At 32.0% G+C, this 21511-nt stretch overlaps 1 protein-coding gene across 3 annotated transcripts in view; it reads left to right on the top strand.

The window, feature by feature from the left end:
- LOC130902529 (disintegrin and metalloproteinase domain-containing protein 11) overlaps nt 1-21511 on the top strand; it is a 750052-nt gene that overhangs the window by 501470 nt on the left and 227071 nt on the right. For 2 of the 3 annotated variants that reach the window (XM_057814747.1, XM_057814748.1), the window contains exon 3: nt 4348-4496. In XM_057814747.1, the coding sequence (XP_057670730.1) occupies nt 4348-4496 (149 nt within the window). Of the gene's footprint in view, nt 1-4347; nt 4518-21511 lie in introns of all 3 variants that reach the window. The other variant, XM_057814746.1, reaches the window with a different exon arrangement.

Here is a 21511-nt window from a genome sequence, read left to right as displayed (position 1 = left end):
GAAAGTTATTTACACAGACTAAACAAAAATTAGTTGCACGACTATCCACTTAGGAACGCGAAGCACGACGTTGAGAATTAGTTCTCTAGGGCTCAATATTTTACATTTAAATAAAATGCACTTGCCAATTGAAACCATCTTTACCCGAATTTTTCAATTCCAGAGATGCTGCTTACTAATTAAATTTCGCTATAGACTTATACGTATATTAGTTTCCCACAAATAACATATGAACTCAATCATAATGATGACTAATATGATATATAGTAAAATTGTTGTCTTTATTGTAGAAATTTCATCCTCTTCCATAAATTTGTTCACCACTTTATTATCCCAAATCCCCATATTTGACAGCCAGTTTCTTAAATTTAGCTATGAAATCAAAAATTTCCATTATTGCCAATTGTTGATTGATGGCGAGAGTCCTTCAATGTGTGGGAACGTAATTAATCACTATCTTCGACTTTGATTGTGTTTTAATAACTCCTGTGAGTAGTTTCAATAAATAATTACAATTTATGATAATTTTCTTAAGAATGTCTCTTTATGGTGAACGATTTCCTTGGCATGTACAACGACCTGAGAATCTAGATATCTCCTAAACCATAAATTCTATCGAGTTAAATAAATAGGACCTTTTTGATAAAAAATCGATTGAAAATTAAATTTTTCCTTCCATTGTATAGCATAGATTGTCTCTGTAAAAGTTACGGTTTGTTAACCATTGGGCGTGAGCCGCCCTAATGTTATAGTTACAAGGTTTGCTATTTCTTAGCGTCGTGCTTTTAGTGTCTTTTACTTGACTGGAATCACATTTTTGATAAATAGTGTCTTAAAATTAACCTCATTAGGCTTTAACAACCTTCTGGTTCAACAATAGTTACGTTTTGGAAGTTACCGTAAAGTATCACGAATTTTTCTCGCATCTTAAACCGAAATCGGCCTCATTTGATATATTCCAAGATATAATTACGTCCTCGGGAAAGAGTGAACAATTTCCTCAAAACCTCTGTTCGAGAATACTTGAAATCTAGCGTTAGAGCTGTTTTAAGTAGTTGAGTTGTTAACATCTTCGCTTCCACAAATATCCCGCTCACATCAACATATGTTACTTTGTCATTTGGTGACCCAGGATTTTTTGATCTTCCTGATAGAATCAGCGTTCATAGATTTCTGTGATAATGTCCTTGGAAGAGGCCATTTCTGAAAAAACTTGAAATTATCCAGTATTGCAGAGTAGTTGTATTTCTCATCTTCTATGAAAATGTTACACTTTTCTGTATCATATCTCCAGTTCTGACATCGCCATCTTAAGGTTTGACATTCTTCATGGTGCACGTACTCACAATGTGTTGTCACACGAGTGCTTATAGATTTTTGGAACTTTCATCTTGGTTTAAAAAATGGAGTCAAATCACGAACATTTTAGTGCGATGATTTTTTATGACTTTCGACGTGGATAAACCAACAGCTTTGTGCCGATCAACTCGTTTCGATTTGATGATGAAGCATTAACCTGAAAACCTTGTTTCACTGGTTTTTCTAATTCAATAGCGGCTGTTTTGCCAGGAAACATTGAGGCTGTGGGCGAACGAATGCTGTATGTGTCTTTCAAGATGAGGCAAATTCATGAGAAGTTGTTCGCGCACGAAGCACTTCGAACCAAATGGTCGACTGTTAATTCTGAATGATAATAATGATTAATAATTGCAAAAAAATCAGGGACACTAATCGCAGAAGACGAATTATTCTGCACCACGATCTGCGATCTCTCATATATCATTTCAAACAAAAACGTTTTTAAAAGTCAAAACATCGAACTGATGGGTCATCCGTCTGGGACCCAATCATTTATTTTTATTTTCACAGATAAAAAATGAATTGCGAGGTCAACGTTTTTCTACGCATGCAGAGGCAATTGATGCGTTTAAATCGCTTTTTTTGTTGGTACCTCAAACGGAATAGGAAAAACCGTATTGACGTTCAAATGCCTGCAAAAGTTTATTGGTTTTGATAGATGATATTTTGGCCATGGACATATCCAATTATGAATATTTGTTGTTATTTTTTTTATATTAATCGGGTTAAAACGTTCTTCGCCGTCTTCCAATTCCCAGTTTCCATTTTTCTCGATCTTCCCAAAGATCTTCTTCCAATCCTCTCTCTCGAACATCCTTCTCGATACCTTCTCTCCAGCTTAATCTTGGTCTTCCTTTCTTTCTTCTTCCTTGTGGTGCCCAATTTAAAATTTGTTTGGGTATGCGGTCTTCAGGCATTCTTTGGACATGTCCGTACCATCTTAACTGATTCACCCTAATGTCTTCCGTAATCGTATGTTGCACTTTCATGATCTCCCTGATTCTGTCGTTTCTTATTTTTTCCAGTCTTGATATTCCTGCCGCGCGTCTCCAATAATCCATTTCTGTGGCTTCAAGCATTTTGACTGTTTTTTCTTTTAGAGGCCAGACTTCGCTACTATATGTTGTTATACTTTTTATTATGCTATTGTATATTCGATGTTTGTTTTCCTTGGATATTTGTTTGTCCCACAATACATTATTTAGTTGTCTTATTGCTTGTCTTCCTTGGTTATTTCTTTGTGTTATTGCTTCATCTAATCTTCCATCATTAGTGATGACCATGCCTAGGTATTTGTATTTTGTACAATAACTTATTTTTTGTTGTGTTTCTTCAAGTATTAAATTTTGTTGTTCTCCTCCAATACACATATATTCCGTTTTACTAAAATTTACTTCTAGACCCCATTTCCTGTATTCCTCTACTAGCTTTCTTGTCATATATTCTAAGTCTTCGTAGTCCTGTGCCAAAATTATTTGGTCATCTGCAAAACACAGGGTATATAGTGTGGAATCGATTAGTGGAATGCCCATGTTCTTACATTTCCTTTTCCAGTGTGCCAGTGCGTGTTCCAGGTATATCTTGAAGAGTGTGGGCGACAGACAGCATCCTTGTTTCAACCCCTTATTGATAGAGAATCCTTTTGAGACCTTGTTTCCTATTTTTACTTGTGATTTACTGTTTTCATAAAGCTTTTGTACTGCTTTTATTAGGGCCGCATTTATATTTGTTCTTTCCAAGGCATCCCATAGTTTTGTTTGCGGTACGCTGTCATATGCTTTTTTAAGGTCAACATACAAAAGGTGGAGTTCTTGATTTTTGGCGGTTTTCTTATCAATTATTTGCGAAATCGTAAATAAATGATCAATAGTCGACCTCCCCGCTCTGAGGCCTGCCTGTTCTTCTGCCTCCATGTTGCAATATTCCTGTTCGATTTTATTTTTTATGATTTTTCCATAAATTCTGGATATTGTACACAGAACTGTAAGTCCCCGGTAGTTGTCGCAATTTTCTCTGCCCCCTTTTTTATATACGGTAGTCATATAAGATGTTTTCCACTCTTGGGGTAGCGCTTCACCATTTATACACTTCTGGAAAAGCACTTGTAGATGAGAAAAAAGTTTTTCAGTGCCATTTTTAATTAACTCTGGTGCTATTTGACCCGGGCCTAGAGATTCTCGATTTTTCAGTGACTGACAAACGTCTTTGTTGTTATATATCTATCTTAAAGCTTAAGTAGCAGCCCTCGTATTATGAAAAAAGCTCCATTGGGATATTACCGTCATGAAAATGCATAAAAGTTTCATGAATTGTTGGAAATGATAAAATCTGTTAAAATTGTTGAATAATTTGTGAGAAATATTCCAAAAAGGTTCAGGTAGAAATGGTGGTTCAGTAAATAAAAAGTGTAAAGCCGTTTTAGGAAAAAAACAGCGGCTTAAAATCCCTCGAAAAAATTCGCGGAGTTTTGGAAGAAAACTTTGAAATTGATGTACACATAGAGTTTTCAGATTTAAGTTATTTCAAATATACATCGGTTTTTCGTATTATAAAAATATATTATTAGATGAAAGGCAAAATATGCGGATATATAACAAAGGAAGACACTTTCATACAAATTATAATGAAATATTTTCGTTATAGTTTCGATGGAATAATATACAAATACTTCATTTGTAGGTATCAACAATATTATAAATAAATATATTTGAAAAAAATATGTTAAATGTTTATTTTTTGAATTAAACATATTCCGTTTTCTAGTACATATGTATGCGCATATTTCATGGAAATTTCTCTGATATAAATCCGCTCTTCAACCATAACTTACATAGTTGTACCAACTTCACCAAACATCATTTTTTATACATTTCTAACCAATAATTTGTTATTGTCGATTATAGAAATTGGGAAAGTTCTTTCTATTCTTAAAAAGATTATTTTGAATAGTATGCTAAACCAACATGTTTTATTTTTTCTTTATTTCAGGAGAAGTGGAGAGACTTCTTCGGGAATACACCCAGAATCAGGAGATGGTACGAAATATCGGTTCCCATTATTATCAGATTATCTATCCTGTACAATTGCGGCAACATAAGAAAATGGGAATATCGACTAGGGAGATAGGGTCGTCTAAGGTACGCAAAGCCAGGAGTACGGTATGTTACAGCACTTTTTCATCTCATCTAATCACTAAGTCTCATTTCATAAAATACAGCAATAATATATAGATTTAATTGAAAAAAAATCGCAGCAATATTCTTAATTATGTCAACTATACCTCACTATGTTGAACATTCGTTCATTACACTATGGAAAATGTATTTTGAAGCACAAATTAATTTTATATATATATATATATATATATATATATATATATATATATATATATATATATATATACAGAGTGTTTCGGGATTTGTTATTGGCCTTAATATTCGCGATATCAGATCACTACCACTACACCAATACTCACAATTACTGTCTGACACGCGTTTCAAAAACCAAGTTATCGTCTTCAGAGACTGAAGGTAAACTAAAATCTACTGACTTGACTTAACTGTTTAATACTAAATTTTGCCATCAATAAACCTTATCCTGAGAAAATTAATTCCAGGGGGATAACCTCTTTGGCGGGAATCTATTATTGGACACATTTTTTAACAATTTTACTTTATTAATATTTATATCATGATTTGGTATTTGGTATTCTATTACACAACAATTATTTTAATGTATTGTTGGATTTACGAACCAATTTTGTCAAATAATCCTTCCAATCCCTTTGGATAAACAGGATTGAGCAGCAAATGTTTCATGTTTTTTATTTTGAGTTTGAAAAAAAGTGGTTCCACATAGAGATTTCTCAAACTCACGAGTGTTAAGTAACTTATTCACAATTCTCTTATCATAACCGTTGAGTACTGCTACATCTTCGATGACCGATTTTTCCTTATTGTATCTCTCGATGTTGAGTGGTAAAGTCAATTAAACGATGTACTAAGTAATGGCCATTTTATGTTGGATACAATGAAAAGAATCAGCAGGAATGTACCTTCATGAAGCGGTGTTTTTCCTAAATACATAAAATCCTAGCTCATTTCTATATTTTTAATCACCAAACTATCTAGAAATGGTATCAGTCCATAATTTTCCATTCCATTGGTAAACTTTATAAGTGGTGTTGAATTGTTTATAGTTGTCCCGTCCGGGATTAATACTTTCGCTAGGTTTTATAAAATTTGTAATTGGTTCTTTACAAGATTTTTATTTTTCTAGATTGATTTTAGATATTAAATTGGTTGCTAAGAAGAAAAAAAACAAATTATGTGTGTCAGCTCCGACGCACGACTGGAGTTTACTCCTTAAGTTCGATAGTCTAACCAGACGCAAAAAGAGTTTATTTAACTTAAAAAAAGATTGGTTGATTGCCAGAATATTTTGGGCTTCCTTCATTAATTTTTTTTAATCTGTAAGTTCGCTGTCTCTCGGCTGGAGTTTTTGTAGGTTTATATTTTTTCCTAGTCAAAAAATATAAAAAAAATTAGAAAATTTATAAATGCATAATTATAAAAATTTTAACCGACTTTAAGAAAATTGATAAAAAAAGGTTTTTATAAACATTTTTTTCAAATTATTATAATTAATTTTTCATTTAAAATATAATATTATCTTAATAATTAACAAAAATGGTTATAAAAAGATAATGATGTCACCAAATCTTTTACATACAATAATAAATAGTACATGAAAATTATTTAAATAAGCTAAAAAATAACTTTTCGAAAGAAAATTATATAAAAACATTATTACATATAATGAAAAAATATTGTCGATTTTTCTGATAATATTATCGAATTATTGACTATAGTTGTTAATATTTAAAAATTATTTATAAAATTAATCATAATAACGTGGAAGAATTTATAGACATCGACAAAAAAATTAATTTTTGGTTAGGTTAGAAATTTTCTATTTTATGTGGATGCGCTCGATAATTCATATTGGGTTGATTATCTAATTTTATGTGTTGTTTTCAAATATATATTTATATGAACTACATCGATAATTATTAAAATATTTAATAAATACAAATTGCACATGCTCATACATATAATACATGAATTATAACGTACCTTGCAACCACGTGTTTGTTAGATGTTCCGGCAATATCATCTACACCTCTTTCTGCCATAGTTATTTGAAAATACTTTCAGTTCACTTTAGCGGAACACAATGATAATAAAACTTCACAATGACAGCAAGTATGTTGACACTGACAAATTAAAAAGTTGCGCATCATAGGGTGCGCACCAAAAACGTAACGAGGTCATTCATCGATAGATTTTACTCCTCACATTTTTCTCATACCGGGCCTCTTATATATGCAAATCGATTCTTAAGGAGTAAACTCCAAAAACGTTGTAACATTCTCGATCATTAACAAAAATGTAAAACTCAAATAAGGATAAACATAATAAAAAAAGATACAACAGATGGATCTTTTCTCAGTTCAGTTCCAAAATTAATTCATCCACGTTTGTCTTTTTCGTATTGAATATAGCAAAGTGTAGGAAAATTCAGTAAATTTGTCTCAACTTATCAAATAAAAACTATAGTAATTGCTCGAAGTATGCACTTCTACACACTTTCGGAGCCTATGGAAGATACTGAAATGTTCACTAATTAAGCTGGTTGTACACAAGACGGTTTTTTCGATTACCTAATTTATATGTACTTAAATATAAGTTCTGATTTAGCGAATTAAAATGCCTATAACTTAGAATCGGAGGGTCGTATGAATTTTTATTTATGTCAAAGAATTATTTTCACGCACAATTCACCTCCGAATTATTTGCATCAAGTCCTGGAACACTCTATATATAGGAAAACGTCCTATTTTTAACATGGATGGATTTATTCTTTTCATTTGCACTTAAAAGACGGAATGGTTGAGCCAATTATGGACACTAGAAACCAATTCCAATGGCGCTCATCTTTTAATAGGCTTTTCTCTGGACTAGTAGGAGATAGTCGTCCTAGTACATACTGCCGAATTGAACAAGAAAAAATTTTAATGCGTACAAGCAGTTTTTATTAATACAGTACAAACAAGACAAAAACTAGATTTTAAAACAAGTATTTCAAGCACATTTTTTATATATTCTTGCTGTAGCTTTGAAAATACGCCTACGTTCATTTTCAACTATTATTTTTTCCATGTACATTCTTCTATTTCCACATTAATAGTCTTAGCATTCTGAAAAGCTTTAGAAATTTTGTAGCCTGCTTGTAAAAATTTACATAGAATTTTCAGTAGATTTCCATGATATAAAAAGATTTTACACCCCTTATATTGTATATAGAAAACATTGGAATCCATCACTTGTTTTGTCTAATATTTAGAAATCCAAATCTCACAAATGTCTCGACATATCGCAAATAAAACAACATAATTATGAAGTTTGAAGCCGCTAAGCGGCAAATGTCTTTTGTTTATAATAACTAATATTTATTTTGAGTTTTGAGATAGACTAATAACAACCAAAATTTTTAATTGGATATGGTTTTATTGTTTATCAAAATATTCTCCACGTGTGAACTAATTGTCGAAGCATTTTTCAATCTGCGAGAATAAGAAGAAATCACTAGATGTCAAATAAGAACTTTACGGCGGATGACCCATCAATGACCCAGCGCTTGGTTTCCCTGATTTTTTCGCACACTTCTGGCAAACAAATGTTGGTGCTACGTTCAGAATAGACCGTTGTCCAATAGAACGGTAGCGTCACGTCAAGTGCTTTGTGCCCGAACAATTTGAAGCATCACGATCGAATTTTTCAGCATTTCTTCACGCACAGCATAAAGTTTAAAGTATCTGTGAAACAACCAAAATAGCATGACTACACTTTAATAGTTTGTTCACCAAACTTTATGATTGCAATGTCAGATTTGACATATTCACATCAGTTTTGCCATACTTCAAGACTTAAGTAGCAGCCACAGCAAATTATTTATCAGAGTCTGAAATGTAAAACACTAAAAAATATTATGCAGAATTCCTCATTTATCATTTGTCACAATAGCTTCCCCACAAGGATTTTTTTCTGGGGACCCAATAAGGACCTTATCGGGTAATTCTGCAGTCTGGTAAGGTATAGGTCAGGATCGACCAATAGATCGAATTTCTCGAATTCTAACCTAACCTAAACAAATTAATTTCTTAAAAAACTCGAATGTTAGAATAAATAAATCAGAAATGACTACTGTGCCACAATACGTGAACAAATGAATATTAAAAATATTCAAAGAAAACGTAAAAAGCCGAATGGATTACACAATTACATAGTTTCTCATACCAGAAGCATTAAATCGTATTTGTGTCTTAGGAGGGGGTCCTGGAAAGTTTGATGGATATGCAGCATCAGCAGCTGATTAAAAAGGATGTTATCTTAAAAAATTAATCCAAGCCACATTCTCGACCCAATAATTCATCGGTGTTTTGGCTACACTCTTGGATGATATCGTCCATAAATATAACAAATAGTATTGGGCTTAGCCCAGTTCCTTCCGTCGTGTGTCATAAATATATCTGATCTTATATTTTTACTAATCACTTAATTGTTCGTTCTTTCATACATTGATTTAATATTTTTAATCAGCTTTTTTCGTTCACATTTTTTCTATATAGACTTTCAACATCTGCAACCTAAGTATACTGTCAAATGCTTTTCCTATATTTAAAAATTAAAGATACGAATTTTGTGTACTAGCTCTTTTCTTCTCTATTATTTGTTTTAATGTAAAAATATAGGTAGAATTCAATATAATGAATACTAATATACAATCAAATCTATTGGAGTTTATACATAATGTTTTAACAAATTGGAAAAAATAAATACATTTTCAAACCAAACGATTTCCATACAATTTTTTTACTTTGATGATTATTCATTCATATGAATTTATAATCTAAGAGAGCAGTTGAGTGTTAAAATTTTCTTTTAACGTTAGAAATTATGAACAGTTAAATTCCTTTTAATAATTGGAAGATAGAATATGAAATTGTTTTGAAATTCTGTCTCTAATAAAAACCAATAATAAATTTCACTACAAAAGAATTTATTCAGTCGGAAATATAAAGACGCGTATAATTTGTCAAAGGTAGATATTTAGAAATGGAAAACTACCAAAGGAATGAAAATGCTTTGTTGAAATTTATTGCTGGTTTTTTTAAATACTCCAATTTCAGAGGGGAAAGTATGAAGAGTACTTCGAGATGTCATTAAATGAGATATATTCCAATTTAATAGCTACTAAATGATTTTATAACAACTAGGATACCGTACGTAGATTATCGAGTTTGTTTTCCATTATAATATTTGTTAATATTTAAAATAAATAAATATAGAATGAAATATATTGATTATAACATTAGTTACCGAACTTTTTTGTTCCGTAGACCACTTTCAAAATTTTGCTGGATCCAGGGCATAACTACAAATTTCCAAATAAATGAAAACTTGAGTTGTGGCTGATAATTAACAGTATTCGACATAAAAGTTATTATTGTTTGCTTGATAGGGTTAATTATTTGTTAATAAAATTCACCAAACAAATTTTCAATTGAAATTTGATTCATTGTGCTGTGAGTGGATTAGTCCGGGCGCTGGCAACGAAAAAATGATTGATATCTATGTTTTTGGCCCGGAGAATCGATTTTTAAGGGGTGGTCAGTTTCTTGTTATTAACAATTTAATTGTTTAAACGGTCGCAAATCTTCTAACGAATATTTTCGTTTTTTAGTTTTGAAAAATATTCATTAGAACCAAAATTATAGGCAAAGTGATGTTATAAAAATGTAAAAATGCGCTGATTTCTCTTTCAATCGGTCGTATTTCAGCCTGGGTAAATTCAATTGACACTTTTGAGGATCCATTCCAAAGAAAATACTTTTTCCTTCAAAACGAGTTCTCGTACGTACATTTTCAAACATTTGGAACAGTTTTATAGCACTTGGAAGACAAAATTTTAATAGAAAAATGACAATTTATTATTTGTTCATAGCGCCATTATTTCCGTATAGCAATAGACAACTTTTAAACCCTCTCTTGAAATTCCATGACAATTGCTTGATAAACTACAGCCGATTTTCGGAGCACGGCCGGTTACCGTGGGCTACGGACCTCGGAAAAGCAAAGCAGGCAATCGAAAAAATGACTTCATCCAACTCACGGCACAAAAATCAATCAATTGTCATAAATTTGATCTAGAAAACTTCCCATCGTGTTTGTTTTTTATCTAGTGTGAGTCCCATATATTTCTCCTCTGTTTTCCACTCACCAGGGTAAAAAAATCGTATCATATGTGTACGACCCGATCAACTCTTTGATCTACCCTAGGCGTAGATGAATCATTTTATAAATTTACAGTGGGCTACAACGATTTCTCATCAGTTGATGTAAGATACGCCAACTTTGGGATATTTCAGGTGAATGAAAAGGTAGTCCAAATACATAATACAACTCGTTACGGATGCATTGAGAAAATTACCGGGAATTTAGTACCTAATCCACTTTGTAAAGTTGAAAATGACAAAAATTAGAACCTAGAAGTTCTGAATCCTTCAAATTGCATTTTAATATTAGATAGGCACCAAGCAATATACAATTGAGAAATGTATCTTCACAATTTGCGGAAGCCGTAATTAGTAAAATTCCATATAACATAATTTCAATTATGGTTAAAATTCCACCCTAACTTTTACTTTTTTCTTGTGTTTAGAAAATAATATTCTCACTGACACTGTGAACCTATATCTTATTTTTGCTTTTCATTTCAAAATTCAAATCCCGAGCTGCATAATCTTTCATCACGAGTTGACGCACGCCTCTTTTCGATCATTCAGATCATAGTTTCCAAAAAGTTCTTTTATTTATTTAGTTTAATTTCCAGTTAAAATTTAAATTCAGTAATTATTTTTGTGAAACGTCGCATTTTCTATAATTTTAACTCATTTTTGAGTTGATGAGTTTGGTCATTATTCCAAATTTCAACAATTGAAATTCCATACGAAAAATTTTCCATATTCCACGTCGGATTATTGACAAATTAATTTTAAATAGAAACTCACCATTCAAAGCTATAACAGCTGGGACTCTATTGCATTCATCGATCGTATATAATATCAAAAATATATATTCGATATCGAAGTTATGGCGGAATTTTATTATACCTGACACTAGGGCCTCATACAGTACAAAATGACAGTTGCAACATACGGAATAACGCGATTAAAACATTAAATCGACATATTAATGTTTTACGAGACTTAAATAACTTTTATTGTCACCGTATTTTCAGTTTACATTACAATTTAATTAGTTCTGGTCAACCATAACGACATTAATTATGTTAAATTCAATTAATAATTGGGAAAAACTGGTGATCGTGTCCCACCTTTTTGAAAAATTAAAATAAAAAACTTTATTACTTAGAGTACGTTTTATTTGAGACTCTAACTCAATTTACCTTCATCAACTTTAAGAAACCAACTGAAATAAAACAATTTTCTCAATTATTATGAATGAGAAAATTTTTGGTAAACGTTCAGATTATTCTGTAATATTATTCAAAATAATTGTACGATAAAAATCATAAATAAAAAAAGTCATAGATGTGAAACTAAAATATTTACAGATGAGCGTCATAAATGCCTAAAATAATTTCATTATTCAATCATTTTTTTATTCATTTTATGCTAAATTTTTAATAAACCAAATCGTCATTTCCTAAAATTTTCTCATGAATCTACTTTCCTCGTATTTTATAATGAGAAATCTGTATTTTTTGTTATCAATACTCATACTTGATTTTCAATGGGAACAATACATTAAATCTATCCGTGAAGAACAAAAAATCATCGAAAAATATGAAAGAATTGGGGATAATACACAGAATAGAATCTCAAGGCGTAGCCAAATGGATGACTAGCTAGTTCATTGTGTTCCATTGTTTTCACAAACGCGTTGTTTTAAACGTTAGGATATCGAATTTCCCAAGACTTTATAGAAAATCCAGACGTGTATTTGTGTCATATTCTCGCCGCCTTTTCAGAGTTACCGTACTTTATATAGAGACAAAGAAATATATCAAACACGTTCTCATACCTTACAAATTTCACGATTAAATAGTATGAATATCAAACTTATTGGAATCTAAAAGACATTCGTTACAAAAAATGCTTTTGGATTACGTTTTATTTTAGAATGTTAACAAGATTTATATTTAAAATTCGTAGTATTTTTCTCATGAAGAGAAAAAAGAAGAAGAATGCTTCATTGTCAAAAATTGTTCACAAATTGTGGACAAGTGGTTGTGAATAACTACAAAATAAATATACGTTCAAATTTGGAAATATATGTTACAGATTTGAATCCAATTGATGAATGATTATGCATTATTGCATTTAACAGCTTTGAGCCTTTAACGTGTAGTAAGTACTATGCTGGGAACTCTAGATCCGTTAGTGATATTCATAGTGAACACACTGTTTACATTAACACTTCACCAAGACTCACAATTCCACTACCTGACGCGCGATTCGATAAACAACTCTTCAGAGACTGAAGGTGAATTATTTGGTTATCAAAACGCACCTCAATCAGTGTAATTGTGAGTGTGTTCAGTGTTAAGTAGGTAGATAAACATCGTGCTCCGTGCATAACTGTGTAAGGACCTTTCTAAAATAGGAAAAGCGTGCCTAAGGATTCAGCAAACGCGCTCAAATTTGAATAAAGAAAGAAGATTCGATATTTTGAATGTTAACAAGATTCATATTTAAAAGTCATAACAATTTAAATTGTGAAATTAAATGCTCCATTGGCAAATGGTTATGCATTTTATGCATTTCACAATTTCGAGCTTTTCATTAATTTTGAACGTGAAGTAGGTACTAAGCTGAAATTTCTGGATCCTTTGATGATATTAACACTAAACACACTACATCCACAGTCGCAATATTACACTCCCTGACGCACGTTTTGATAAACAAGTTATTGTCTTCAGAGACTGAAAGTTGTTATCGAAAACCACGCCACGTATTATAATTGTGAGTGTTAGTGTAGTGGTATAGTGAATAGTGTGAAGTAGGTAGATAAAGAACGTGCTCCGCATTTCTAGTGGACAGTTGTGCAATAGAAAAGCGTGGTTATGGATTAAGCAAATGAATTCAAATATAAATGGAAAAGTAAGAGTCAATATTTTGAATATTTTGAAGAAGTTCCTATAATGAATACTACTATTTAGTTTGAGTATATACCTCAGCTGTCTTTTGTAACTTGGATTTGCTCAAATTGGGTCGCATAACATGTATCCCAGTAGTCCAAATCGAACATGTGACTCAAAAAGGGCATAATAAACTGTTATAGAGGTTGATAACATTAGTTAACATTTACAGATTTAAAGACGTCAATGATGTGTTATTTGGCACAAAAGACTGCAGCGTATCTTTGATTTTGAAAACGTCGCGAGAGAGGATTCAAATCGTACTAAACAGACCTAAATAGAAGAATATAGGGCTTACTACTGTCTTTGATGCATCGTTGTATCAACCCTTACAAGCTGACTTCTGTTAGTAAGCTATGACCTGGACTATGGTACTGCAATCGTGGAAAGTAGTTGCAGTCAGGTAATGAGTGCCAATGCTGGAGTAAACATTATTTAGGAGGGAGAATATAGCATCACTTGTGCATTTATTACTTGAAAATGCAAATTGATGTAATAAGTATTTTATATCTAAGCAGAAATGATAGAAGCCTTTTCCGACCAATCTTTCAATGATCCTAGACATCCTGAGATGGAGTTCAATTGGATGATAGCTCGACCCTACAGCAATTTGGAGAAGTGTGTTTTTAAATCGAAATTTTCATTGAAGTGTGTATCAAAGTGCATTCCGGTAGAATCGAAAACACTTTTGATGTAAGTTCATCGGTACCAGACGTGGATTTATTTTTCATTAACTGTACTACGAAGATCTGCTAAAACTACGGGTATAAAGATGAAACTGTGGAAATTTACATTAGCATCAGAGAGAAAGGTTATCAGGAGACATAGAGATTCCCTTGAGGAAAAAGTCTTGATCAGATTATGTACAGTAGATCAGATTTCTTTGGATCTTATGGTTTTTCTTTATAGTTTTGCATGGAGACACTGATCAAGTTAACTAAGTTAACTTTTAGTGGCCCAGAGTTTATTTAGCTTATTTTTAATACACCTTAGAGGACAAGAATTGATAAATCTTGAGTATTGTTATCAATTTCACAACAACCGATTCAATTTTGAAAATAAGAGTAATTGAGTAGCCTCGGTAATAAACTGCCAATTGCCTGTTCTCTAACATAACAAATTTTCTTGTACACGATCTAAAAAAAGTGTTGAATCTTTCCTAAACTAATTTTATCGCTAATATATATCAGTTGAGGTTTTACGGATCTAAACAACGCTGTAAATTTCAAAATTGAAGGATTTATAGCTTCTTCTTACCGTAAAATTCGAAATTTTTATGGTTTGAATATGTCATGTACCGAGCAACATATACCGATAAATAGTTAATACAGGAAACGACGTCAGTGTTGCCGAATCAATGAGCCATTATAGCGTAACAATCGAGAACATTAAATTGGAAAGAACTAACTATAGTATCAGTACGGTCAATTTATGAATGCCAACGTACAAAAATTGGTATGAATAGATAGTAGATCACACACCTAATGCTATGTTCCAAACAAATATTGATCCTTAGAATGGGTAAACAAACTGAAAAATAATCTGGGTTGTTCGAAAACTATTAACGACATTGTGAAGATGACCAGATGGCGCTAGTTACACGTTTGCAGCTGCCCTAACATCCCCCATATATTAATGTTGGTAATGTGATACACTTTTCTTAATTCTCATCACACCAATAATGGAGTTGATCCAGTTAATATACTTTGTCACGTGAAAACATTAATCTATAATAACTTGTATTTAGTGCTGTTTGTTCTTGTAATGTTCAACAGAAATCTGGTAGATCGTTTGGAAAAGCTCCTGGATTTGTTGGTAATAACAAGGATGTAGTTGCTGCTCCTGCAAGAGCTTGAAGAAGACGTTATCATTCGTCTTTCCACTGTTGATTGCCCATGACCATTTCGTATTGAATTAGTGGTTTACGTGATCATTTTTTGACAGTTAGTTTGAAATACTACTTTAGTTTTCTTCTAATCGAATTATTAAAATTATAGGAAAATAACATGAAGAACTTGCTTGAAGATTATTGTATGAAAAAACACGCCCTCTGAGTTACAAGGAACTGTAGAATAAGTCGTACAAAAACAAAGATAATGAGAATACATAAGAATAACAGTCTCTGGATGAAGAAAATAGCGAAAATTAAGACAGTAATGTAGTCAACGATTTAGTACCTGATGAATTGATATGAAGAGACCTGAAGAAGGAAATAGTAAACATTGAGGAACATGAACGTACTAAAATCATGGATATATCACCTATAGAGGTGGGAAGATAATAAATAACAAGTAGGTGATGAACGTCGAACCTATAGGGGAAAAATGCGAAAATAATGGAAAGCAAAACCAGTTGCTCGGAAAACGCGACTGAAATCAATTCTTTTCTTCTGTATTGATTTCGAACTAACTTTTACACGTAGAATGGAAGCAATCTTTTCATGACTACCTTGGATATGCATCAAATGTTTCGTAGCAACAATTTCCAAACCTCTTACATCGTTGTGACATCTGCCCACTATCTTGGGATCGACAAGGACGTCACATTGTGATCTTTGCTCAAGAAATATGAGTGCAAAGCATCGATTTAACATTTATGGAGACTATATATATATCCCCTTTTATAGCGTTATACGCCTTTGGGTTCCTAATCTCCAGGCCTGTCTATCTTGCCAGTCGTCGACTGCTAGGTTCCTTTCGGACATTGCTCTAGTGATTCCTTGTAGCCATGTTCTAGGTGGTCTTCCCCTCTTTCTTTTTTCTGTGGGGGTCCATTCTAATATTATTCTTGGTAGTCGTTCTCTTCCCATTCTCTTAACGTGTCCGTACCAAATCAACTGTTTCTTTTCTATATCTTCTACTAAAGTTCTTTCTACTTTCAATTGTCTTCTTATTTCCTCGTTTCTTATATGTTCCGTTCTAGATATTCTTGCTGCTCTCCTCCAGAAATCCATTTCCACTGCATTTAAGTTATTTTTTTGCTTTTCTGTAAGTTGCCAAACCTCGGAGCTATATGTAATTATTGGTTGTAAAATGGCGTTGTATATTCTCTTTTTTGTTTCTGGTCTAATATTCTTTTGCCACAGCACTGAGTTCAGGGCTCTTATTATATTTATGGAGACTGTGAAGCTTAATAATGCTTTATTTTTATTTTGTTTTCTATTAAAGGTTTTGAGGTTATGTATTTTTAATTGTCATTCATTTTATTGTGTATCTGTAGATAAAAGTTTAGCTTAATATATGAGTATTTAAAAATTTAATTGAATTATTTATCACCTCGGGATAGTCCTAGGATTAATAAATAATATTAATCATCATGCCAGCATTGGTTATTACTTTATAATTTTCAAACCAGAATGATACAAATTTTTGCTGTAGAATTGAATGATATTCGTGTTTACTTGAAATATTGTATATAAAACTAACCTTAAAAAAGTTATGTTCAATACTACTTAGTGCGGATCTTGTAACTAGCGCCCTCTATGAGAGTCAGATATAAAAACTAATTCATGGGATGTTTCAGCTTCAATGAAGTATGAAATTCCGTTACAATGTTGTCAGTAGTTCCGAAAGAAACGTAAAAAATATATCTATAGATTGTTTTTCTTGAATACGGATGCCGTTGGGAAATTTTTTTACTAAGTGAATGTTTCATACTACTTTTCTCGAAACAACCTGTATAAAGAATGACATTATAAGTGCGTTGTTAACATTACCAAATTTTAAATGTGCAAATGGCAAAGTACATGTTTTGCTTTAGCGAAAATTTATCTTGAGTGGAATTTTGGTTCTTAAATACCACACCTTCTACATTAAAGACGCACACCCTCTTATTTAAAATTAACAAATGAATGTTCACGAGTTAAATTCCTGAAATTAAATCTAAACAACTCAATTTGTACCCCAACTGTATAATAACCCGGAGAATGTCATCAACACACCAACCCAAATTGCTGGTATACTCACCTGATTACTTCTCGGATCTTTTGCATATTTTAAAAAGTGTATTCCGACGACGCCAAGCTGAATCGTTAAAGAAACGGTGGAAACTTGTTCAAATAATAATTCTAATAGTCGTTTTACTAAGTTTAACTAGAATCTCGACTGTTAAGTACGAAAAGATTATTAGCGAAGTTAAGAAGTTCGCGGATTTATTCTACTCCGCATTGCGGAGACCTTGTTTATGATCTCTTCATATCATTTACTTCGAATTATGTGAACTTAATTGGAAAGGATTGTCGAAAATACGTGTTATTTTAATGAGAACTCCAAATATATTCATGCAGTTAATGAAGATGTTAACCTTTATAAACCCGTGGTCGAAAACTTGCATTAAATACCGAGTGCAACACTTTTTGGGTTTATTCTTATTTTTTGATTATGTAATTGGAAGATTTTCAAAATCGAAAGCATATTTTCATATAAAAAAGTTGTAAACTCCGATAGATGGGTAAACACATTTTGAAAAAATATTGTGAAATGATTAGTTATATTCAAATCAATAGTTATTTGTATGCCTATGACTGAAAGAAGTTGGACGAGTCCAACGATGTAGTATTTCAGCCGTGGCATACACAACATTTTTTAGACGACGCTTAAGATTCAAAACTTTTTCAATTACAGTGAGGAAAGAAAATAAATAATAGAGAATTATAAACATTTTATTTATTGAACAATATAATGTACTTAATGATATTTGCAATGTCAATATGCAAAAAGTAATGTTGATTATACCTCCAGAACAATTATTAATATTTATTGAATTGTATGCAGATGAAATATTCTCTTCTAGATGTCGATGGAATCTCTTTAGATGTGTTTGTGTCTTCGATAGAAATTGTTGATTGAATCGTATCTGTGGTGAAAGAAAGTATTCTGTTAGTAATTTCAATCTTGTTTGTTATTGAGTCATCTATCTAAGCTTCCGCTATAGTGGAAGAAGCCCACCCACCATGCCCATTTAGATTTTTCTGAAAAATAAGCGAGTACTACGGATGGCGTTGTAATCTATATCATCCAATGATTTCCGAATTGGCAAATCATAAATATTTTATCGTATGTCCCATTTTTAAAACATTTCACTGCAATTGACATAAAAATAGACTTATAATCTGCATTCCTCCAAAGTGGACGTAGACCGTAGATGTAGATGCCAGAACGCTCTTAATGTTGCCAGTTGCATTATTACTTGCACACATATTATATGCGTTATATTCAGCTCTGATAAACTGCATTTAACTAATTAAAAGTGAATAGTACAAATTAGACATTATTTACTCAAATAATAGTGTATAGAAATAATACTCAAAAGTATATCTGGAAAGTACTGATTTTTACTTTACTGTATATTTAGTTTTTTGCAATAAAATTGACGAATGTTATGCATGAATCATATTTTTATTCAACAAATTCACAAGGTTTCTAGTATACTTTGACTCTCCTATTCAGGGAATACAAAAAAGGTTTTTAGCATCTGACAAAGGCAAGTGACAAAGGCAACGCTTACAAAGTTTCAGAATCAACCGATAATCGTCGAATAGCAAATTGAAGAATATACAGAAATTTTGAAAACATCGGAGACTGACTGCACTATTGCAGCTGTTGAATATTTGGGTATTTTAGCCTGATGCAACCACCTTCAAGGCAACTCCGCGTTTTTTCATGTCATCGCTGCACTGAATCAGTATCCAGTCGACTCGCATTTATAATTTTTGTTTTAAAATGTTGTATCGAATCATAAAATACTGAATATGGAGGTTACTCAAAATTCTTTCTTTTTTAATTCTTCATGTGTAGCTGCTTCCCAACCTTCAGAATGTACGTTTCGTTCTAAAATTCCCAAAAACGTTCGATTGGCGTCAGCTTCAACTCTACAACATCTCCCGCAAGGTACTTTGCATAATGATCAGTTGCCATATCTGGCCAAAACACAAAATTTCCTTCAGGATGCTTTTTTATGAACTGTATCAATCTAGAAAGACAACGAATTGATATCGCCTACCATACCAATACTTTCGAGTTGAACTTTTGAAGAACACTTCTGAATTTACTTCCTCGCTTTCTGAAAATATTATGACTCATTCTCTTTAACGATTTTCAAACCTTTAGCGGGCGAGAACTCTTGGTCACTGAGACTTTTAAGTTCCGATTTCCGTTCCATTCGTTGCTTTTCAAAATATTTTGGTGCTGATTTCCTTGATTTATTAACTACTTTCTGTTCTCTTAGGATGTTGCTCGCTTATAGATTTTGAATTTTATGCCCGATTTAGCGCAAATCCACTCCCAGTTTTCTGTAAGCCTCTTTAACCAAAGCTTCTTTCTTCTTTTTTGGCATTTTTTTTGCTTTCTGCCTGATTCTAAATTTTTTTCAATCGAAGTAGCTACCTCCACACGCCGACAGATATCGTAAACTGTTTGTCTGGCTATTTACGCCAGCAACCAGCGGTAAAAAACGCTAAAGCTGTAAAATTTTGGTAATCAACGTCGATTTTTATGAAAATTTGGATTTAAGCTCTACTTATTCAAAATCTACCTGTGCCGAAAGGTGCTTTTTATTTTTTTTTTTTTGAGTAAAATACAATTCAAAAGAATTATTCGTAGATCTGTTGATATTCTCAAACAAGTTTATGATTATTTGGACCCCTCAAAAGACCATCCTCTAAGGTTAATAATATTAAAAGTTCTTTCTAAAGACATTTTATATATTCTCGATTTTCATAAGAGTTTCAAGTCTCAGATTTTATGCATGTTTGGGGTAAAATGAAGTTTAAATGTATTATTCGTGAATCTGTTGACATTAGCAAACACGTTTACGACCAATCAGATTTATACAACTTGTCCAAATCATCCCCTAATCATAAGAACAATGCAAAAATAATCTCAACGATTCTTTTATGATTAAAAATGATTCTAAAGTGTTTTTATATTGAATTGAGAATATTTCGTCAGTATTTTTAAGAAGTGCTGCACACATACACAGAATACTTTCACTATATGCAAGTTGTTGCTCGATTGTACATTCCAAAATTTTGAAAAAAGAAACAGTTGGTTTTTCGACAATAAATCACTCAATTTCAAGGCTAGAAAGTTTTTTGAGAAAGTATTTTGTGGGAAATTTCAAGTACTTTCCAGATTGAAACTTTCAATTCCCAGTTTCAAAAAGGGTGCAACTAATAGGGGTTGCATAAGCTACATTTGGTATGCCACCTCTTAACTAAGGTATCTCCTTCAATTTTCATGATAAAAGAATCGTTTTGGGTTTATTTAAAAAAGATTCCGGAATTTTCTTAAAAAATAAAGAAAAAGAAACTTTATTTTAGTTATAAAGCAGTCAACTCTTATGCAAAAGACTTTTGACAGTGATCATTTCGAAGGTATTTTTATGTGCTTCGAAAAAGATCTCTTGAGTTTTTTCCAAAAATTTCATCAATTTGAAGTTATTCGAGGTTAAAGGTTCTCAATTTTGGGGCTCTCCAAACATAGCCATCCTTCAACGAGCAATAACTCAGTTATTATTGAATTTACAGAGATCCCTAAACAAAACGAATCTCTTCATTTTTTCATTAGCTACATTTTTGTTCTCCATAATCTGGAAACTTTTTCAGTTATTCATGAAAAACGGTTAAAAAAATATGCGTTTTTCAATAAAAAGATTCAATAGTTAATAATTCTAAGAGTACCAACTTTAGAAAAAAACTTTTTAGAATAAAAGTCAAAGAATTAGTCAATATATCAATCTACTGGGTTATTTTGATAAAATAACCTTTCACCCCTACGTCCAAAGCACCCTTTGGCACATCTTTAGTATTGAAACTAAATTAGCACCATAAAAACATGCAATGGAGACTTCCTTTCAAAGGTAATTATTA

Source organism: Diorhabda carinulata, chromosome X, assembly GCF_026250575.1.
Source record: "Diorhabda carinulata isolate Delta chromosome X, icDioCari1.1, whole genome shotgun sequence".
NCBI classification, from domain to species: Eukaryota; Metazoa; Arthropoda; class Insecta; order Coleoptera; family Chrysomelidae; genus Diorhabda; species Diorhabda carinulata.
Note: the sequence above shows the minus strand (reverse complement) of the source record. Positions and strands in the feature narration are given on the sequence as shown.